This window comes from Sinocyclocheilus grahami, unplaced genomic scaffold, assembly GCF_001515645.1.
Source record: "Sinocyclocheilus grahami isolate Dianchi unplaced genomic scaffold, SAMN03320097.WGS_v1.1 scaffold153.1, whole genome shotgun sequence".
In the NCBI taxonomy this organism is placed as follows: domain Eukaryota; kingdom Metazoa; phylum Chordata; class Actinopteri; order Cypriniformes; family Cyprinidae; genus Sinocyclocheilus; species Sinocyclocheilus grahami.
The window spans coordinates 706,317-727,477 of NW_015505332.1; the positions used below are offsets into that span (position 1 = coordinate 706,317).

The 21,161-nt window shown below is 37.5% G+C and overlaps 1 protein-coding gene across 1 annotated transcript in view; it reads right to left on the reverse strand.

Moving 5' to 3' along the window:
* Positions 1-144: 144 nt before the first annotated feature.
* LOC107592441 (zinc finger protein ZFPM2-like) overlaps positions 145-21,161 on the reverse strand; it is a 163,215-nt gene continuing 142,198 nt past the window's right edge. The window contains exons 6-8 of the mRNA XM_016281956.1: positions 6,561-6,767; positions 5,441-5,665; positions 145-3,757 (exon numbers count right to left, since the gene is read on the reverse strand). Coding sequence (XP_016137442.1) covers positions 1,284-3,757; positions 5,441-5,665; positions 6,561-6,767 — 2,906 coding nt within the window. The 3' untranslated portion in view covers positions 145-1,283. The remainder of the gene's footprint in view (positions 3,758-5,440; positions 5,666-6,560; positions 6,768-21,161) is intronic.

Consider the following 21,161-nt stretch of genomic DNA (forward strand, 5'->3'; position numbering starts at 1 on the left):
TGTGCTCCACTCCTTGTTGAACCTATGCACAAAAGTATTTATGTACTAACTCCAGTATTTCCAGTAAATGTAGAAATTATATTTTGCTTAAAAAAAGATAAATAAAAAAACTAGGAATTTATTTGCAGCATTGAATTTTTTTTATATTTTTAAAAAACTTTTTTTATATAGTTTATTAAAAATGTACACACATTCACATGTTTCTCTTTTGATGAGACCTGTAAATGTTTCCGTTAGACATCCTGAAAGAAGACAGTAACATGGTCTGTTTATCCTGAGGATTGAAGTTTAATTGACACCACATCAAAATAAAAATTTCCAACAGATCTGGAATTTTATTCCATCCATATACATGCATAGCAACAACATTTTTAAGAAATATTTTTCTTACATAAGGACATTGGAATGATAATTTTTACAGTATTCCCTTGTCTCATCCCACCCATCAATAATCACCATTGATAAACCTGCTTTTTGTACAATTTCATTTTTTTTTTCCAGGAGTAAGAAATAGCTGCTCTTCCCCCTTTATAATACTGCTTTCCGTAATGTTGTTCCTCCTTTTTTTCCTTATGTTTTTTTAAAATTTGTTTTTTTACAAAGTATTGCGGTGAGAGCAAATTTTTAAAAAGGGAGAACAAGGTGTATCAGCAAACTGAAATACAAGTACTATACAAGAATGCTGCCATCCTCATTTAAACATCAACTTCTGAGTCGAAGAAAAGACAGACAAACAGCAACATATATGCAAAGCCATGTGTATAGTATATGCCAAAACATGAGCTGCAGCGTTGTGCCTGGTTATCCCTCTGAACTGTTTTAAGGCTGAAGTCAAGAGAATCATACTGCAAGTGACATTTTGACATATACAAAAAACTGTACCAGCAAATAAGAATACACAAGTGCTCCAGTAGCTATTGTTGGGTCTAAAACGCATTTCAGTTTTGTATCTGTGCCTATTGTCTCCTTGAAACTAACGTACATTGTAAACAATATGTCTGCTACACAAAAATGACTATACATTAACATTACAAACAACTCTGATATAAACTTTCTCTGAATTTAAATTAAGAGCACTACTCCTATTAATACTGATTGTAAAATAAATAAAAGGTGAAAGTGGCACCAATATTACACTTGGATTTTTTTTTTCATCATTTTGTCTTCAAATAACGAAAGAAGAAGCTTCTCTTGATTGTCCACAAGCAGTATATAAAACTGCATGATGCACTATTTCAGACACGACCGTGTACCCAAAAAAGACGAGGGAAGAAGAGCGAATTTCATTTCACGTGCTCGGCGGCATGTGACGAGCAGTAAAACTTCTTGTGAGTGATAAAGTTTGACAAGTTATTGAACTGGATGTCACAGAGGCGGCAATACTTCCCACTGCCTGCTGGCGGCGCTGACCCATTTATGCCTTTTCCGGCAGGTGTGGATTCCTCCACAGGCGATTTCGAAGTGGGCGATACATTCTCGTTTGGGTCGGGAGGGTTCTCGGCTCCCCACGTGGGAGAGGTTTGTTCCTCTGGTGATGAGGTGTTGTGAGGCTGATTCTCTTGCTGGGGAGTTTCTGGTGTCTGGCGATCCTCTTTATGACCACCGTTGACAATCACCATGCCCCTGTTTTTGGGCAGCAGGGGCAGCGGCTCCTTGCCGGGATGGGGGCAGCCATTGGCCGCAGGTGGTTCTGTGCCCGTCTCACCTGCGCCAGTGCTGCTTTGCTCCTGTTCGGCCGCCTCACCCTGCATAACGAGACTCCCTGCCATGTAGTCGCTGCTTTTTATCCCGAAATACGGCGATATTGGCTCTGTACCTTTCATCTTCTTTATTGCTCCAGGATAGAGACAGTGAGGCAAAAACATGTTCTTGTTCTCATCTTTCGAAGTCATGAGCAATGCATCACCGAAAGCTTTCTGATCCGGCGCCGGCCCGAGGTGTGGCGGAAATATGCCTCCGTTTTGCACCATCAACTTGTTGCCAATGTTTTTCTCACATTTCACAGAACTCTTATCATAGATGTCTTCTGAATTATTGCCTTCGCTCTTGATGCCCGGGAACATCGGCTGCTCCAGACTGCCGATCTCGCCATGCTGAGAAGATGTAAAAGGGCAAAAGTTCTGTTTATGGGCAAGGTAGTTCTCCACTTTGTTAAAACTGATCTTGCACACGGTACATTCGTGATAGTCCAAGAGTCTTTTGGGGGAGTTGCACGACTTGTCAGGAAGAGGTGAGCACTTTTTGCTGAGATCTATCGGAGCATCTAGTTCCTGTGGGTCTGCACTAGTGTTACCTTTGTGGGCAAGGATAGGCTTGGAGACAGTAAGAGAAGCATCTAAGTGTTTCGGGACAAGGCTTGGAAAGATGTCACATCGTGGATGGAAGCGGTCAGCCAGACTTTCTACCGATTCCTGGGATGTACAGGGATTTCCTAGAGTGGGCATGCCCAAGAATCCCGGCTGTGGCCCCATGGGCTGCCGTTGCTCTTGGTCAGGTAGACACATCTCGTACATCTTTCTCCGCTTGCGCGTTCTCATGGTCCGCTGCATGGCGGGCACCTTCGCGGACATGCGTTTCATGGGTGGGTCATGGCGAGTGGCGCAATAGTACTGCTTGTGAACCATGAACGTTTCATGCCGGCTGAAGGTGATGTTGCATGCTTCACAGGTGGTCTTGTTTGGGTCATTGTCACCATCCACCAAAGACGTGCTGGGACTCTTCACCTCAGGCTGTTTTCCGCCGAGCCGTTCCTCAACTCCTGTTGGTGTAGTAACCTTCTTTACTTGCCCAGGAAGGTCTTTTTCTGGCACTTTCCCACCAGCGTTCATAATATCCAAAACAGATGAATTCAAGCAAGCTGTTGTCACGAGATGACTGTCAGTTTCTGATGGAAGGCATCCGGGGAGCATACCGACCGAAGTGTGGCCACTGTTTGGACTTATGGCATCGGACACCTTGTCCGGAACACTGGAAAAATCTGGAGACTTCGCCATGTGCTGCCAGCGACTGTTGCAGTAGTGCTTCTTGTGAACTAAGTAGTTGTCTAGATTATTGAAAGTGATGTTGCATTCAAAGCAGGTCGCTCCTTTGGGCATGAGAGGACTGTAGATGACAGGAGGGTAGCTGTTCCCTCCATGGCGTAGCCTGCGATGCACCAGCTCTGACATTTTGGCTAGAATCTCAGATGCTTGTGGTACCACAGAAATGTCCTGGGAGAAAGCAAACTGTGACAGGAATGGACCCATGGGGAAAGTTGGGCCCACGTTGTGCTGGACTGGCGAGGAGGCTAGCCGTGGACTAGAGGGTTCCGACTTGATTCTGGTATAAGAGAAACTAGCCTTGCTTCCTGGGTGACTTTCTCCCTTCTGCAGGCCGTGGGTAGGTTTTTTCTCAGGTCTTTCGAGTTCTCCATCAGGACTGTTGGCCTTGTTAGGTATGCTCTTGGGACTTTGCATAACCACATCCTTCCTGCCCGACAGTTCTGCTCGTACCGCCTGTAGGCTTTCCTCTCCTCCTCTTGGGGAGTTCTCGCTGTCGCTCTCCCTGTGAGTCTTCCCGGAGTGTCCGTGTAAGTCTTGATGCTGCAGCAGTTCCCTGTGGTTCTGGAAGCTGATGTGGCAGTGATTGCATCTGAAGGCTGCCTGTGACAGGTGTGAAAGGATGTGGTGCTGGAATGTAAGGAGTGAATCTGCTGTGAAGTTACAGATTGTGCATTTCAAGCTGGTGCCAGGGGGAAGAGACTCTTCCATTTTAACAGCTGTGAGAAAGAAAAAAGACAGTTGTTTTTGTTAATCTTGCATTTCCACTAATTTTACATCATGTCTGCTGTAGCATTTTGCCTATCTGTTTCCTAGACGCACATTATTGCCCGATGAAGATTATTTGATCTAACCTTAATAAACTGCTAAAACTGTAATTGTTTCTTGATTTTTTACATGCAAATATAGAATTTGTTCATTTTAATATTAACATAAGCAGGCTTTTGGCTGTTGAAGATCAAACAACCTAAAATGGCAGTGAATGTGAAGTACAATGAAATAGAATAAGGACAGACATATATTATTATTAATTTATCTTTACTATGTATTTATTTTGTGTGTATACAAATAATAGTAAAAAAATAATATAAAACAATATTATTAATATCATTATAATTATTATTAATCATAATAATATTAAATAAAATAAATTCCAACTTTCTCTGATATATTGGTCACAAATGTTGGCGTTCCTCAAGGCTGCGTAAGTCCCCCCCCCCCTTTTTACATTATATTCAAATGATTGTAGAAACCAGTACATAAATAACTATATTATCAAATTTTCAGATGATACAGCTATACTTCGTTTGCTGACAAAGAATTCAGATGTGGGTATGTATAAATTAGAGATAGAAGGGGTTGTGCAGTGGTGTGAGGAACACAACTTGATGTTGAATGTTAAAAAAACTAAAGAAATTATCTTTTGAGGTTGGTGGGTGATCATAGTCCAATTTTAGTTAATTAGGAGGAAGTTGAGCAGGTAACAACTTATAAGTATTAAGGTATTTACTTTGATTCTCAGCTGCAATGGAGTCATCAAGTGGACTATGTTTGTACACGAGCTAGTCAGCGCCTGCATTTTTTGCGAAGGCTCAAGGTTTATGGGATGGATAAAAGTATCAAGTTATTGTTTTACAGATCAGCTTTTGAATCCATAATATGTTATGGTTTTACAATATGTTTTGGCAATTTTACTGTTAAACTTGGATCACAACTTCAAAATGTGGTTAGAAGAGCTGGAAAAATAATTGGTATGTTGTCCTCACTTTCTCTTGAGGACATTTTTGAGAGGTCTGTTAGGAAGCAGAGTCTTAAAATTATTGGTGACCAAGCCATATTCTCCACAAGGAGTATGAGCTGATGCCCTCAGGCAGGAGATATAGGGTACCAAATTGTGAGATGAATAGGTACAAATTTTCTCTTAATTCCATTATCAGATTTTTAAATAACAAGTGACTGAAATTGTTTTGTGGGTGAGGGTAATGTGATGGGTAATATGTAATGTTGGAGTATTATTAGGATTGTGTAGGAGTGTAATTGAATAAGTGTATTGTTGTATGTTTGATCTGCTCTCTGGATTGCCTAAGACAAATTTCTCCTGAGGGAGATTTTACTAAACTAATAACAATCATCATCATTAATGTCCAGGTTGGCTGGGTTTCAAATAATATTAAAACATGTTTAATTTTATAACATTTTAATATTTAATGATATTCTACCCTTGTACTATATGTTTACAAAACCGAAACATAATTTACTGTAAGATTCAAGATTTGATATGAATAAATGATAGCTGCAAAAAAGGAATGGGTGATGAGTGAGCTAAATGTGCAATGATGGTCAGAAATAACTATTTTTCTAACTGTCAAAATGCATTGAACTTATGAGACCATCATACTCACCACTGTGTGAGCTCAAGTGCATCTCCAGAGCACGAGGGTTGCTGAAGCTCTTGTTGCATTGTGGGAAAGGGCAGATATTGGGAGTTTGGTGGGAACTGGCGTCAGTCTCTTCAGAGACGTTATCAGGTTCCCTCTGCCGCCCACTGCAGTAATACATCAGGTGGGCCTGAAGGTTCCTCTCACTCCTGTACCATATCCCACACGCTTTACAGGGGAAGATGTCCTCTGAAACACAGAGACAGGCATGTGAAGGCAAACCTACAACAGTTCTGCTGAGTGTTTAATTTGACACATTATGAGCTTTATCAGTAGCATTTATGCGGCCTCTAAAAATACTTAAAAGTCAAAAGGTGCAAACACACCTTTTGCAAAGAAGTTCATTTATTATTGAAATTCTCAACATTTCGTTATGGAATGGCATTTCTTTTTCATACTTCTTCAAAAGTGGAAGTAGAAGAGAGAGGAATGGTGCAATTCCTTACAAATTCCATTCCTATAGGATATACGTCTGGAGTGTTTGGGACGTCTGAATGATCAGTTCACATGCACGGCTCAAATAACAGTTTTAAATGACATTTCTGCTGTGATGTTGCATGGCAACAGAGATGATTCCAGTAGGCTTGTGCCCTTTCCTCAAGGGCAAATGAAAACATTGCACCATCTGCTAGCAGCATCCTCTGTGTCAAGCTGAACTCTAGACTTCCCTGATAAAGTCAACAAACAAAGTATTTGCAAATGGCTTGAATTTTGCAATTACAGGGTTGGTCAGAGTCCAAATATGTTTACTGTACCCCTAAACTGAAGGGCAGAACATCACGTTCCTCCAGCAGAGCTTAATCTGTGAATAACTCCAGCATCCTCTGTTTTCAGTTTAATAGGTGTGTGTGTAACACATTCTGAACTGGCTCAAACGATTGGTTGGAGAGCTCAACAGTGCAGCCGCGGGAACAGGTGAGACCCCATATGCGGCAATATTGTGGCCAAGTTTTACAGCGAGACTCAACCGTACGGCCTCATTGTAAAAGTATGTTGACAGTTATTAGTTTTGATTAAATGCATACATGTTTATGATGCCTGTGGACAGTTATTGAGCTTGTGTGTAAACAGAAGCAGGGCTTACTGTTGACTATAGCTGTAGGTAATATGGAGGCCATGGCAGCTTGCTGGGGCAGGAGCTGGATGGTGTCCAGAAGGCGTGCTGGGTACATGCCCTCACCGAGAGACATGTGATTGACCGCCTGCAATCGAGAGTCAAAGTCCACTGCGAATGCCACCAGCTCTTCGCCTTCCATCATGTTCTTGGTCGTGGTGCACCACAACTGACCACCTGCATGAGACAAGAAAACACACATTATCACTGCTGCATTTAGACACTTAAGTTTCAAAAGTATGCAAATGTTTCACATGTAAAAACTAATTTAAACGGAGTAGTTTGATCAGTTTTTATGATGCATTTAAATAAAGTTAAAAGAGAATGAATTACTCCTGATTTTTAAAAGATGAAATGTGTACTTCTCTCCTTCCGCATTATACATGCGAATCATTTGCAGCATAGTAAAACTATTTCAAATAAATGTTATTTTGAACTTGCTATTCATCAAAGAATCTTAAAGAAATGTATTATGGTTTCTAACAAAATATTAAGCAGAGCAACTGTTTTCAAAATGTTTCTAAATCAGCATATTAGAATGATTTCACTGAAGACTGGAGTAATGATGCTGAAAATTCATCTGTGTCTTCACAGGAATAAATTACATTTTAAAATATATTAAAATAGAAAACTGTTATTTAAAATTGTAATAATATTCAACTGTTTTTACTGTATTTTTGATCAAATAAATGCAGCCTTGGTGATCATAAGAGACTTCTTTTAAAAACATTAAACACACTTATTTACTTTTTGCATCAAACGCTAAGTTTATTGGAAATTATACAGGTATTATAATTAAAAAGGAAAATGCCACACAGGACAGCCTTAAATTCATAAAAAAAAAAGTTTTGTTGGAAAATGACCATAAAACAACATTTGTCCAACTAAAGGAATTTGGGGAGTATTCAGGAAACAAAACAAAACAAATCACTCTTTTTTGCAATTTTCATAATGTTACGCACTTCATCTTTAATTAATCATGTTGCTCTAAAGGGATGGTCAATATTTACGGTCTACTGTACATCTAACATTTCAGTTCAGATCAAACACTCTGAATACATTCAGAAAAGAAAAGAAAAGAAGGGAGGGATAGACGGGAAGTCAGTGAAGGGTTTAAGCTCAGATAGCATTTATCATCGCACACGGATGGATTTCAGACACACTTCATTTGCCATTCAAGAGATTAAAGTTTTAAATATGATTATTTACAAAGAAATCTGGCTTCTGAGATAACGAATACATTCAGAAAAGAAAAGAAGGGAGGGATAGACGGGAAGTCAGTGAAGGGTTTAAGCTCAGATAGCATTTATCATCGCACACGGATGGATTTCAGACACACTTCATTTGCCATTCAAGAGATTAAAGTTTTAAATATGATTATTTACAAAGAAATCTGGCTTCTGAGATAACAACAAACTATGATATGCAGATGCTAAATGGCAGAATTAGGACATTGTTTCAGTAGGGAAGCTGGACAATTAATTAAAGCTCTCAGTTAGAGATGTGCAAACACACTGACGGAGCTTCAGAGATGATGATGAAGATGAGCTGCACTTTCAGAGCAGCTGTTGGAAAGGTAAGGAGTGAAAAAGAAAGGGAATGTAATTCCTGAAAACATTCTGAAAGAATGACACTGCACAGTGCGAGTCATTTGACTCATTGACTATTCAACTACTCTTCTGGACAACTAGCTGTTTAATAAAAATAAGCTAACAAGCACACATTTAAGGAGAAATCTTAGGATGAAATGATTTAATAATCACTGTATTTTCAAGGGGTGCTCAAAAATGAAAGATATCATACAATCAGTTGAGATATATAAAAAGAAGAAAGTTGGAGAATAAATGGCTTTCTATGCAGGCGCTGACTGCGAAAGCTTCTGTGTTAGAAATGCTGCCTGAAAGAGCAGCTTATCATGGTGTGAATCTGCAGCGGGGAGACACGCTCTTCAGACGGGTCCTCTTCATCAGCGGGATCCTGTCACACACCACACACTGCCTGGAGAGGCTCTCTCCTTCCTTATCTCCTAATTAAAATAACAAAAACTGCCGTCGCCATCAGCGCAGATCAAAACTGTCACCTGCACCAGCAGGAGGGCGCAGGTCACCTCTGCCTGCTCAGAGTACTGCTGGAAGTTGCATGAAGAACTCATTACTTGCACTAGAAAAGAAGGCAGATATGTGATGTATGCAGGGCACTGCTGCATTGTGGGATGGCCCGTGAGTTGTGGCGTCAAAACGGATCACTGGCAAACTTTGAGACTGCCCAGAAATAAGGTGCAATAAAAATCAGAACAATATTAGTGTTGCTGTCATGTCCTTCTCCAATGCGGATGTTTTTGCGGCTGCGAGGTGAGTTTTACAGCAGTGCTTTTCAACTCGTTTTGCTTCAGGTTTTAAGATTCTACATCAGACATCAAATGGCAATCCAACGCATTACGCACAGTATCATACAAGTGTTATTTTAGTATTGTTTATATAATATTGCAGTATTTATTAATATTTAGAATTAGCTTTTATGTTTATATTTAAAGTTTTAATTTTAAAGTGCTTTTCTCATTTATATTAGTATATATATATATATATATATATATATGGTAATTAGTACTCAAATTTCAACTTAAGGGACAATTTTAATTTTCATATATGATTTTTTTTCAGTTTAAGGTTTTCATCAACAAATTAAAAAAATTGTTAATAATAATTGTTAATAATTGTTTTAGTTTCACAGTTAACAATAAAAACAATGTATAATATAAAATAAGAATATGCTTTAAAAATTGGATAATAAATATATTATTAATATTGTCAACAAATATCAGCAAATTCTAAATGATTATAATGACATTTTTTTTTTATCAAAATATAATGGGAATATAATATATAATATTAAAATATGAAAAAAATCTCTATATTATTTAAAATCAAAATGTAGTTCCTAAATTTCTATAAACGTTGATGTTTTCATACTTTCAGCAACTAATGGCAGATGAAAATACTGTACACTGGATGGATGACCTTTGACCTCAACAGCAAAAGATAAGGGAAATGCTTTCTCCTGCCTATTAAATGCTGATTTTAGGTGCTATCCATAATTATATGGTTAGTTGCATTTTTAATTATTAGTATTTAGCATTTCCCCTACAATAATGTGACCCTATCAGAACATGCTTGCAACCTACCAGTTAAAAAGCACAGCAGCCCATTATCATCTTGGATATAAAATGTTTGCATTTTTAATAACATTTTGTTAAAACATTCTTAACTTTTGACAGTCGAGATAATAGAGAGGAAAAAAAGCAATGATGTTACTTCCAGTTTGTCCATCACTCTGGAAATGACAGTTCAACTTAAGCGCTTTGCATTGTGGGATAAAGGGAATGTATTTTGTATACTGTACATTTCTGGCAAAAGCAGTAGAAAATTAGCATACTGTGCAGCATAATGGGAGTCTTTTAAATACTGCAGAAATAATAAGAGTAATATGCCAATATTCTATGTCAAACAAAGCCTAACTTCATGCAGTGATGAACAAAAGGCTGGCTCGAACCCTTCGCAGGTGTGGGCAATCAGTGTAGAAACATTTCCAACTGATTCTCCTCCTCAACTCAAGGTGCTCGCAGGGTCAAAAAGTCCAACTTGAAGAACATTCACAGTTGGGATGAAGACTTCCTGTCTGTGCCATTGGAAGTTCACACACTGAAATACACAGGTCGATGGGTGGCCCTAAAGCGAGAGTGCATGCTCAGGAGACACGGGACCCCGGCTGAAAAGCGTAGCCAGCGCTGTGCTGCTTTCGCCTGTGAGCTGTCTGCAGCAGAAGGCCTTTGTGCCGCGGCCAACGCAGTCGCAATGAAGCCTATTGTCTCTGTCCTCCTGCAGCGCACCTGATAAAAGAATAAAGAACTATGACATATTCCAAAAACAATGGAGGAATTAAGGACACACAATAAGCCAGCTGCTTCATTAAAACAATCAAAACCCGGTATCCTGTACACAGTCCAGATAACTTCTTTTCATACAATCTCCCGCTATAGAATCCACTAGCGCGGGCTCGTCTTCGCGGCCCAAACTCCCCCCTCGTTCACACTAATGATGCTTTTAAACACTTACTTAAAGATGTTCACATAAAGGAATTACAGGAGGGTTCAGCATTATGCAATTACATGTGTAAGTCTGTGCCATTCTAATCAGACGCACCAGGATGAGCCGCAGACCGAAGCCCTCAAAGGCGCCTAACGCAGGGCACAAGCACTTTGAATGATCACTTTAAAAGATCGAGCGTGTTGCAAAAGCACAAAACAAGCCTTTTTAGCTCTCGTTTGTTTTCTCTTTCTGTCTTTTCGTGGCAAAAGCCGACAGAAGGGTTGGCTAATGAACTGGCCAGAGGACAGCTACTCAAATGTTTGCATGTGTAAATAGTGAAAGACTTTAATAGTTTGCTGTAAAATGCATAGTTAAACATATCCGTGTTTGTTTCTCCCATCTGTCCAGACAAACGGCTGCATCAGAGGCCGTAACGGCAGTGTGGCGCACAAACCTTAACGCTACGCCAGAAATGACACTGCCAAAAATGAATCTGGGGCAAAGGAAGGCAAATGCATCCTTTATATTTTATGACAATAAAGGTGTATTTGATGTTTAAATTGTATGTCATCCTTCCAGAAAGATCAGGAGGCTTTCACCTTCAGACGTTCAGTAATTCATTCACTACATCTGGAGCAAAAATTTAATTAAATTATTAATTAAAATTTAAAAAAATTATTGGTTATTAGAACAGAACAATGCATCTCATAACTTTAGCTTTACTAGCAAGCTGCTAAAAGTCAAGTATGAAGTATTTTGAGACCTCTAGACTTCAAGTAGTTAAAAACATAAAAGACTTTCAGTTTTGTCTCTATATCAGAATAAAAGGCATAAAAATGATCTAATAGCAGCAAAGACTGAATAGTTGCTCATTTTTTGTCCTCAGAAATAGATGTTCCAATTTAAATCCTGAATGAAAAGGAAACAAACACAGAGGTCCTAAAACGACCAACAAAATAAGTTTCAAAATCAAAATAAAATGAAAAAAATGTATACTTTTTGCTTTATTAAAGCATGTTATAGTCATAATGAGTGTAAGTGGTTTACCACGTGGAGCAATTTCCAATTCAATCAATTCCCATTGGATGCAATCAATTCCCTCCCTACATTCTTTCTAGTTGAGTATTGTGTTTCACTTGGAAATGCATCAGATTATGGAAGTAAAATGGGTTGTATTTCATGCTGGCTTTGAAAAACCTTGCCTGGTTAAGACCTAGAACTCAGAACTCAGTACAGCAATGAAATACTGTAGGTACTGCTTTGCTGACACTAATTTTGAACTACTTGTGAATGCACATCTACACTTCGAACCTAAGTAATTAATTATGAAGACCAAAAAAAAAACAATACAACAAGTCTAAATAATAGAGTCGTGTTACTGATAAGCCATCAAACTGATATGTTCTGTCTCAATGTCAACAATCACTGTGTATGGCCATAAGGGGGCACTGTTTCCATACTGTAATATAGATCTGACCTATCAGAGCTCACTCTGCTCATCCCAAAACCACAGGAGACCAATCTCAGACACACAACTACCTTGTTTTCCCGAAAAGACAGTTTTTTTTGTAAGCGTTTCAACCATTTCATTGTCTTGTAGTGACTGTTTTACAGTATTTTCTGAAGCACAAATATAAATTATTGTACACATGCTTACATTCTTTGCAGATGGGATGCACATTTGTGGACGAGTTCAAGTAAATAAAATGACAGTAGTGATATTAGCATAAAAAGTATAAAATATATGCATTAATGTAATGCAGTATAGTACTGTGTAGAGTAGTATAGTACACTGTTACGTTGTGGTGTGAAGTATTGCATTAGTGCAGTATCATATAGTAGACTATGGCAGAGAGAGTACAGTAATTCCTGACTATCTGGAATGACAGAACAAAAGAAATATGAAATTTCTTGTCAATATTATAAATTCCAGCTCAAAACACTACAGGTTTCTAAGTCCCATCAGATACAGAAATGTGTTTATAATACTGAATGATTTATAATAGTCAAAATGTGATGTTTATTTAATGATTAAAAGCCGATTTTGACAAATCCCTTTAGAAGTACTTTTCATTTGCCGATTTGAGAATCCCACTGACAAAAGCTTTAATTTACTGTGTTTACAGCAACAGCTGTGATGAGAATTAGCATTAAAAACACATCCGCTCATCAGTTTAACGTCAAGCCCAAACTCTGTTTACACATCACATGAATGTTGCAAAAGCATTTTTGGATGAAAAGCAAGCATCCCGCAGCGGAAAATAAATATATTTGGCTTGAAATGACACATTTTGTGTACATGCATTATTATGGAAAAAAATTAAAATAGAATTTGATCTACTTTTCATGGGAAGCGGCATAGATTAGCTCACTCGTGGTAAAAAATCTTGTTAATATTCTGATTGCAGATTTGAAACACTCAAAAGTAAAAGAGAGCGTTCTCACCGAGAGCAGTGCTCACTTCGTCAGGTTACTGCGTATTGGTTGCGGCTAGTCGACATGTGTTTACTGCGGCCCCCGCTGGGAGGGACACACACATGCCACCCGTCTTGACCATCAGCGTTAATGGGACGTCACGCCTTCGTGGCAGCAGGGAGCGGTAGTGTTGAGCTGCGCAGCAGACCCCCAGCTGTGGTCGGTGGCCCGCGTCCGCTTCCCAGCATGCTCCACGCTGGGGAGCAGGTGAACGGCCGGGCTCCAGCGGGACCGCTCTCTTCCAACATGGCTCCGTCCCCATGCCACATGGGCCCATGGACGCTTGCCCTCATGCAAATGCACGGCCTGGAAAAATGGCTCCTTCTCCTCTTTGGAAACCTCGACTCGGGCCGTCTGGCAGTGGCGCTTTTTCGTGGGAGATTGAGCCAGATTGATGCACCTGTCAACCATTTTGGAAGATGACAGATCGCTGCGACATGGACAAATCGCAGGAGGAGAGCTGACAAAGATGTCTCGTAGTGGAAGTGCATTCAGGGAAAAGAGGCGTTTGAGGATAAGGCGTGTCTTTTTTATTATAATACAGTAAACCAGGTTTCCCAAATGCGTGTTTGCAAACCCCTGGGGGTTCCTGAGGGAACTGCAGGGGGTTTGTGTGTTGATGAAACGCTAGTAAAGAATAATATTCAATGTAAAATTAAAATAAATAAAAGGGGCTGCCCGATAGTCGCTATATTCATTAGTGCAATTATCAAAACAAAGGCCATCATTTATTTAAATAACTGTATAGATGCTCTGCTTGTTTTAAAGAGAAACATGGCAGTGTTCACAGTAAATGCAGCAAAACTCCATCTCCGCATGTACTGCAAGTTTAACGTTCACTTGGGAACGCAGCATGTGCTAGGTTCACTTTATTTACACATTTGTGTAATTTCCATCATTTTTGTGGGCGGACATTTACAACATTTTGATTTTCAGCCAAAATAAAAGCACAAGGATGTTTAAAGTAAAATGTAAGATACAAATTTATAACTTGTAGCGTAAAATAAAACTGCCATTATAATGATCAAATATTCGTGGTACTATTGTAATTTACAGTAATGCATTTCTGGATACATTTTTTGTAACAAAAAATAACTATACAAAACAATAATTGTTATTAATAATTTATTATTATTAATAAATGATTCAATTTGATTAGGTTCCTAAACAAATAATAATAATAATAATAATAATAATACATTTACAGTACAATTGTAATGAACAATGGTTATATATATATATATATATATATATATATATATAAATAAAATGTAATTAGAGTTAAAACAACAAAAATATTTATCATCATCATCTGCTTAGGAACCAAATCAAATGTAATAATAATAATAATACATTTGATTGGGTTCCTAATAACCAGTGCATCCAAGGGGTTCTGTTGACAAAAAAAAAGTTTGTGAACCCCTGTAGTAAACCATAGACTCATTGTTTGTCTGACCAATGGCGGATGAGAGAGTGTTCGGGAACCTGTTTGAAGGCAGATTATTTTTGTCATAATGCCAATGGCACAGAAAGACATCACCTACTGTACAATCCTACCCAAGAAACCCGAACGCCTGCACCACGACTCTTCTGTAATTCCACATATTGCGCAAAGCATGAGCTAATTACGTCCGCCGTCGCTTCGAGCGTCTGAAATAAACAGTCAGCGGCTAAAGGATCTAATTGTGTTTGTCGGCTGGTGCGGAGGGAGGACACTGCTGCCCTTGCACAGTGCCATGCTGTCGTCCTGGCACGGCCTGTCCACTGCCCCAGGTACTGCCACATGGCCATCTGGAGCTGACATCTGTCTCTCTATTGATCATAAGGGTTTAACACTTGATCAAACAGACTGCGACAGGAAATTGCTCTTTTCCCCACAGTAAAGGTGGGCGGCAGGCACGAGGGTAATAGAGTGGAACAGATTCGCTGGGTCTCGCCGCAGCACACACCAGCCCTGGCATCCACAGCAAACGTGGAACGGGCACTGGTGGAAACGCTGTGCCAGGGTGTGCCCATTTCAGCTGGTGTGTGTGTGTGTGCGTGGCAAGACAGTCGTCCCAGGAGAAGAAATAAAGCGGTAAAGGGACTGTTTTGAAATGAAAATCCTTCCTGCTGATGTCTACAGCATCATTAAAACTTCTCGATATGCGCTGAAAGGCTTCACTTCGCAGCACACTTTGGAAAATGACACAAAATGGCAAAATAGTTTGGAAAGGTGTCAAAAACATACCCAAATATATCCCAAACTATTTACAGGGATAAATGCGCCAGATGGGGAACGTTCTGCTTTTTCCAGGCACAAACATACTCTGCAGCTCAGGATATGCTGAATACAGGAAGATTTTAATGAGTGCAAAACATCTGCTAAACGCCTCGTGCAAGTCCAGTGAAAACACTCAACATTTCATAACATTTATGCAGATTTAATCCTTTGAGTTGCATAAAACGCAACGGTTAATATGTTTATATTGTTGTGAAAATACAGCAAATAAGACAATTTATTATAAATTGTTTTTATTCACTTCATATACAGTGTACAAGTATTTGTGCATTTCACACATGCTTAAAAATTGCTGAATCATTGCATTACATAACAAAACCGAGTGTCATTTATTAAAAAGAAAGATATTAATAAAGAATTTGAACTTTAAACAAAAATTTTTTGAAATAGTAACGGTAAACAGCAAACAATTTAACAACAACAAAAGCTTTTAATTATACAATTCATTGTATGTGTTGTCATGACAAATTTGAAGACAAAAAATGTAGGACATTTCTGGTTGTCAAATGTTAGTTAAAAAAATAGGTTAAAGATATTATATACATGTCTCACAAAAAAATAAATACATTTAGAATTCAGAATTACATATTTTTAATGTATTTATATATTATATATTTCTTTTTTTTATTATAATTAATTATATATAACTACATTATATATGAGAAAAAAAATCTATTTATATATGTGCATGTATATACACACACACACACACACAAAAGTATAATATAACATGTCAAAATACTTTTTGGAGCCACTGTTCATGTGAAATCATGATGCTTTCATGCCAAAATGACAGAAACATGCACGTTGCATTTGCAGGTATGCGTCAGTGTAAAATAGATATTATAAAACGGATAGTTCCGGTCCTTGATTCTGATTGGTTGAGCCGCGTTCAAAGCTGTTGTAAATTACTCGGCAACCACTTTGTTGGAACCACAACCGTTTCTGAGGAACTACATTGTTTGGCGGAAGAATAATGTTTTTATTAATATCATTACACTTTATTTGCTCTGTTTTATTTTGTGAAACCTTACTACGCATGGAATAACCATTTTATAAAAGCAATAAGCTTTATTTCGCTTTTTTATTTAGCTTTATTTTACGTTTCATATAGTTAAAACACACTTTACCCCCTTTACACACGTGCTGAGGTCGCATTTTCCCAGCCAGTAGAAACAGCAGACGTGTCACTATGACATTTTGTTTGTGCGTGTAATTCGGCTCATGTTAAGTTTGTGATTGTCCCCTCCTCCTCCTGCCCCTCATTTCTCCTTCCCTCCGCTGATTAAACCTGCGACGCTCCCCGTCTCACATTTCTATTCAATCTCAGGGCACCAAGAGCAAGATGCGCAAGGTGCTTCCACTTTCACAGCTTCGCAAAGCGATAGAGGGAGACAGAAAGAGAGAGAGAGAGAGAGAGAGAGAGAGAGAGAGTCCTGTAGCCCAAGGAAGAACAAGTTGAAAGTGCGAAGGAGGAGAAAAAAAAATATGACCAGGGGATGTGATAAAAAATTATCAGCGAGTGTGTTTTCCTGTTTGGTTTTAATCTACATTTAATTAAATTCTTATCTGCTGTGTGCTTATGGCTGCATTTGAATGGCACGACTGCATTCATTATGAATGGTAAAATTGAACTTGGTGCATTGTGTGTGGCCCAATAAAGCAACAAGGCTCACTGCGGTGCATGCAGGAAGAAATCAAGTCAATTAAGACGCTCTTTAAATTACCACTGTATCAGAACAAGGAGCGCCGCATGCTCCATAATAGAATCCTGACAGGCAGAATGCAAACAGTTACTGTGTTTAATATACATCAGCCCGTCCCGTCCTGAGGGTCCAGATTTACTGACCTGAGAGGGAACCAATTAGGGTCATTACATCAAGAGGTCAAATGAAATGCATTTGTATAAAATACCAGAATGTTAAAACATTTCTCCAGCCCCAGCTTAATATTCAGACAACTATAAGACATTTGTAGACTGATTCCCTTAGAAAAATTTAAACACTATGACACCATCAAAACTGTGTTTGTTTTAGTATTATCACTGGCTCAACCAATGGGATGAGATTAGGGTGGGACTATGAGGTTATTTGACCAATGACAGACAGGAAACATAGTTTTAAAAAACAATTATTCTTTTTAGCAATACTGTTTAGTGCTTCTAGTGGCACTCAGAATTTTAGAAGAGATCTCAATAAAAAAACAAAACATTTTATTCTTTTTTTAACTTCTTAAAGTTATGAAAATTGACAGTAAAGACTTTTATAATGTCACAAAATATTTATTTTTCAAATAAATGCTGTTCTCTTTAACTTTCTATTCATCAAAGAATCCTGAAAAAATGTACCACAGTTTCCACAAAACATTGATTATTGTTTTATGTATTTAACATGGATAATTATATAAAAATCAGCAAATTAGAATAATTTCTGAAGGATCTTGTGACACTGAAGACTGGAGTAAGCTTTGCATCACAGGAATAAATTACATTTTAAAATATTCAAATATAAAAGAGTTATTTTAAATATTTTAAATTGTAATATTTCACAGTAATACTGTTTACTGTATTTTTGATTAAATACATGCATTCATGGTGAGCACAAGAGCCTTCTTACAAAACATTACAACTTTTAACAAGCTATTTTACCAGTAGTGTATATATATATATATATATTATTTAAGTCTCAAAAATCCCAAAATGTGATCAGTACAATGTACCACAGTTTCCACAAAACATTGATTATTGTTTTATGTTTTTAACATTGATAATTATATAAAAATCAGCATATTAGAATAATTTCTGAAGGATCTTGTGACACTGAAGACTGGAGTAAGCTTTGCATCACAGGAATAAATTACATTTTAAAATATTCAAATATAAAAGAGTTATTTTAAATATTTTAAATTGTAATATTTCACAGTAATACTGTTTACTGTATTTTTGATTAAATACATGCATTCATGGTGAGCACAAGAGCCTTCTTACAAAACATTACAACTTTTAACAAGCTATTTTACCAGTAGTGTATATATATATATATATATTATTTAAGTCTCAAAAATCCCAAAATGTGATCAGTAATATCTCCATTTCTTTCTCTTAATCAGCAAATATAAAAAAATACTTCTAAAGACTTATTTCTCATTTTTGTATCCAGAGAAAAACGTCCAAATGTCTCAAACTGAGTTTAGCTTTGCCAAAACAGTAAATTAAAAATCTCATCAAATTCTTCCTAGTCTAGCTAAATAAAAGAGCTGATATGCACATTCTTGTAATAACGCTACTCTTCCTGTATGTCCACAATGACCTCATTTGTCTATTTTTGTTCCTCTCAAGATAGACTCGAGAGTCAGACTGACAGTTAACTGAAACATAACTGAGAACTGAGGAAAATGTTACAAGAAAAACACAAAAAAAACCCTAATGAGTCAATAACTACAGACTCCAAGCATGTTTAAAGACTTGCAATATGTCAGAAAGAAAGCAGACGTACATGTGCTGCATCAAAAAGGGTGCAGTGATATATAGTAATGCCTTTGACGAAGAGCAGGATTTGCAGGATTCCATACGACAGAGCGATTCATCAGAGTCACAACGCAGATGCTACAGTCAGACCTGCCAAAATCCTTAAATTCAGATCAGGCCTTTGTCAAACTGAGTTTAGCTTTGCCAAAACAGTAAATTAAAAATCTCATCAAATTCTTCCTAGTCTAGCTAAATAAAAGAGCTGATATGCACATTCTTGTAATAACGCTACTCTTCCTGTATGTCCACAATGACCTCATTTGTCTATTTTTGTTCCTCTCAAGACAGACTCGAGAGTCAGACTGACAGTTAACTGAAACATAACTGAGAACTGAGGAAAATGTTACAAGAAAAACACAAAAAACCCCTAATGAGTCAATAACTACAGACTCCAAGCATGTTTAAAGACTTGCAATATGTCAGAAAGAAAGCAGACGTACATGTGCTGCATCAAAAAGGGTGCAGTGATATATAGTAATGCCTTTGACGAAGAGCAGGATTTGCAGGATTCCATACGACAGAGCGATTCATCAGAGTCACAACGCAGATGCTACAGTCAGACCTGCCAAAATCCTTAAATTCAGATCAGGCCTTTGTGTGTGTGTGTGTGTCTAAGAGATGAATGGCCGCGGTGCGTCGCAGAGGGATCGCAACAGATAATCGCGTCTCTCTCGAGCGGCGGCAGAGCGCTCAGATCTGCTCTTTTAAAATAATGTCGAGGGAGTAAAGTGTCTCCAAAAGCCCCTTGCGTGCAGGTTATCTTGGGCATTCTGTGTTTGCCGTTTAAATCTTAACGGGACACGAGCAGGTGCGGAGAGCAAATACATCTGGAGTGGATAGGAACTGGAGTGGAAATGTTGTTGCAGAGGAGGGAAAGATTAGCTGTCGCATGGGCCTACCGAGATGAAAGTCTCTTCCGATGGCTTTTATTCCCTCCACATAAAGGAGGAGAGAAAACGGGGGTGGGGAAAAAATCTATGAAATGTGCAGCACACCTTGTACAACTCAATTTTATGATGTCCATTACCTCACTTCCACCATCACACTTCTGTCTGCACAATTCACTGATCATCAGCTGTTGGGGAGTAGCTAACAAAATGTAGTTGTACTACTAATTCAACTACATGTTTTACTGCATGCTTTACATTGCATTGGTAAGTCTGATTCATTTTTGTGAATCAGTTTGATCAGATTTTTTTTTTTAAATGAACTAATTAAACAGCACTTAAAATACCATACATTTAATGTTAATTTGACTATATCACATTATGTATTGTATATTAGTATGTATTTTAATATATAATTTATATCTAATTATTGTAATGTTATATTACAGTATATTTTGCTATAAAAAATAAAATAATTTATTCATTCATTTTCATTGATTCTTTTGAAATCTGGTGCAAACAACTTATTATTTTCTGTTTACACCCACATATTTTACATTTTTCTTTTTGTACAAAATTATATATTTTATGTAAATTAGCCAGTGATGCTCCTATATAATTATATAATATTTTATAATGATTATATAATTACATATTCATATAATTTTGTATTCTTTATAATATTTTAATATAAAATATAATTTATATAATCTATATTCACATTTAAATAATTTAATTTAATAATGTAAATTTTTATTTATGTAAATACTTTTATTATTATTTAAACGATTAATTATTAATTATGATAACTATTTATATGAATTATATATTATTCTATTATTTATGATTTATAATATATATTTATACAATAACATATCTTTTTTTCAGTAACATCTACTGCTAAACTGAAGCATTTTTGGGGGGCAATTCAGTAAGTACATATACAGTACATTCATGCAACAATACAGTAGCTGCAATGTAGTCAGATACCTCTTGTTAGCAGCATGCAAGTCTTATACTTTAAATTATGAATAGATTATACCTTGGCAAGCTACAGTATTCATGTGGTTTCTGCAATAGCATGTCTAGTTGAGACTTGCAGATACACTGCCATCCTCCAACAACAATTCAAGAGAACTTTATTTATGCTGCCATTTAAATATGACGAGGGTCAAATACATAAATCTCTCTGGGTCTTTAATGACAGTGGATTGCAGATTGCTCTTTTGTTTATCTTTTAAATGAACACACACACACACACACACACACACACACACACACACACACACACACACACACACGAAAAATACGACACTC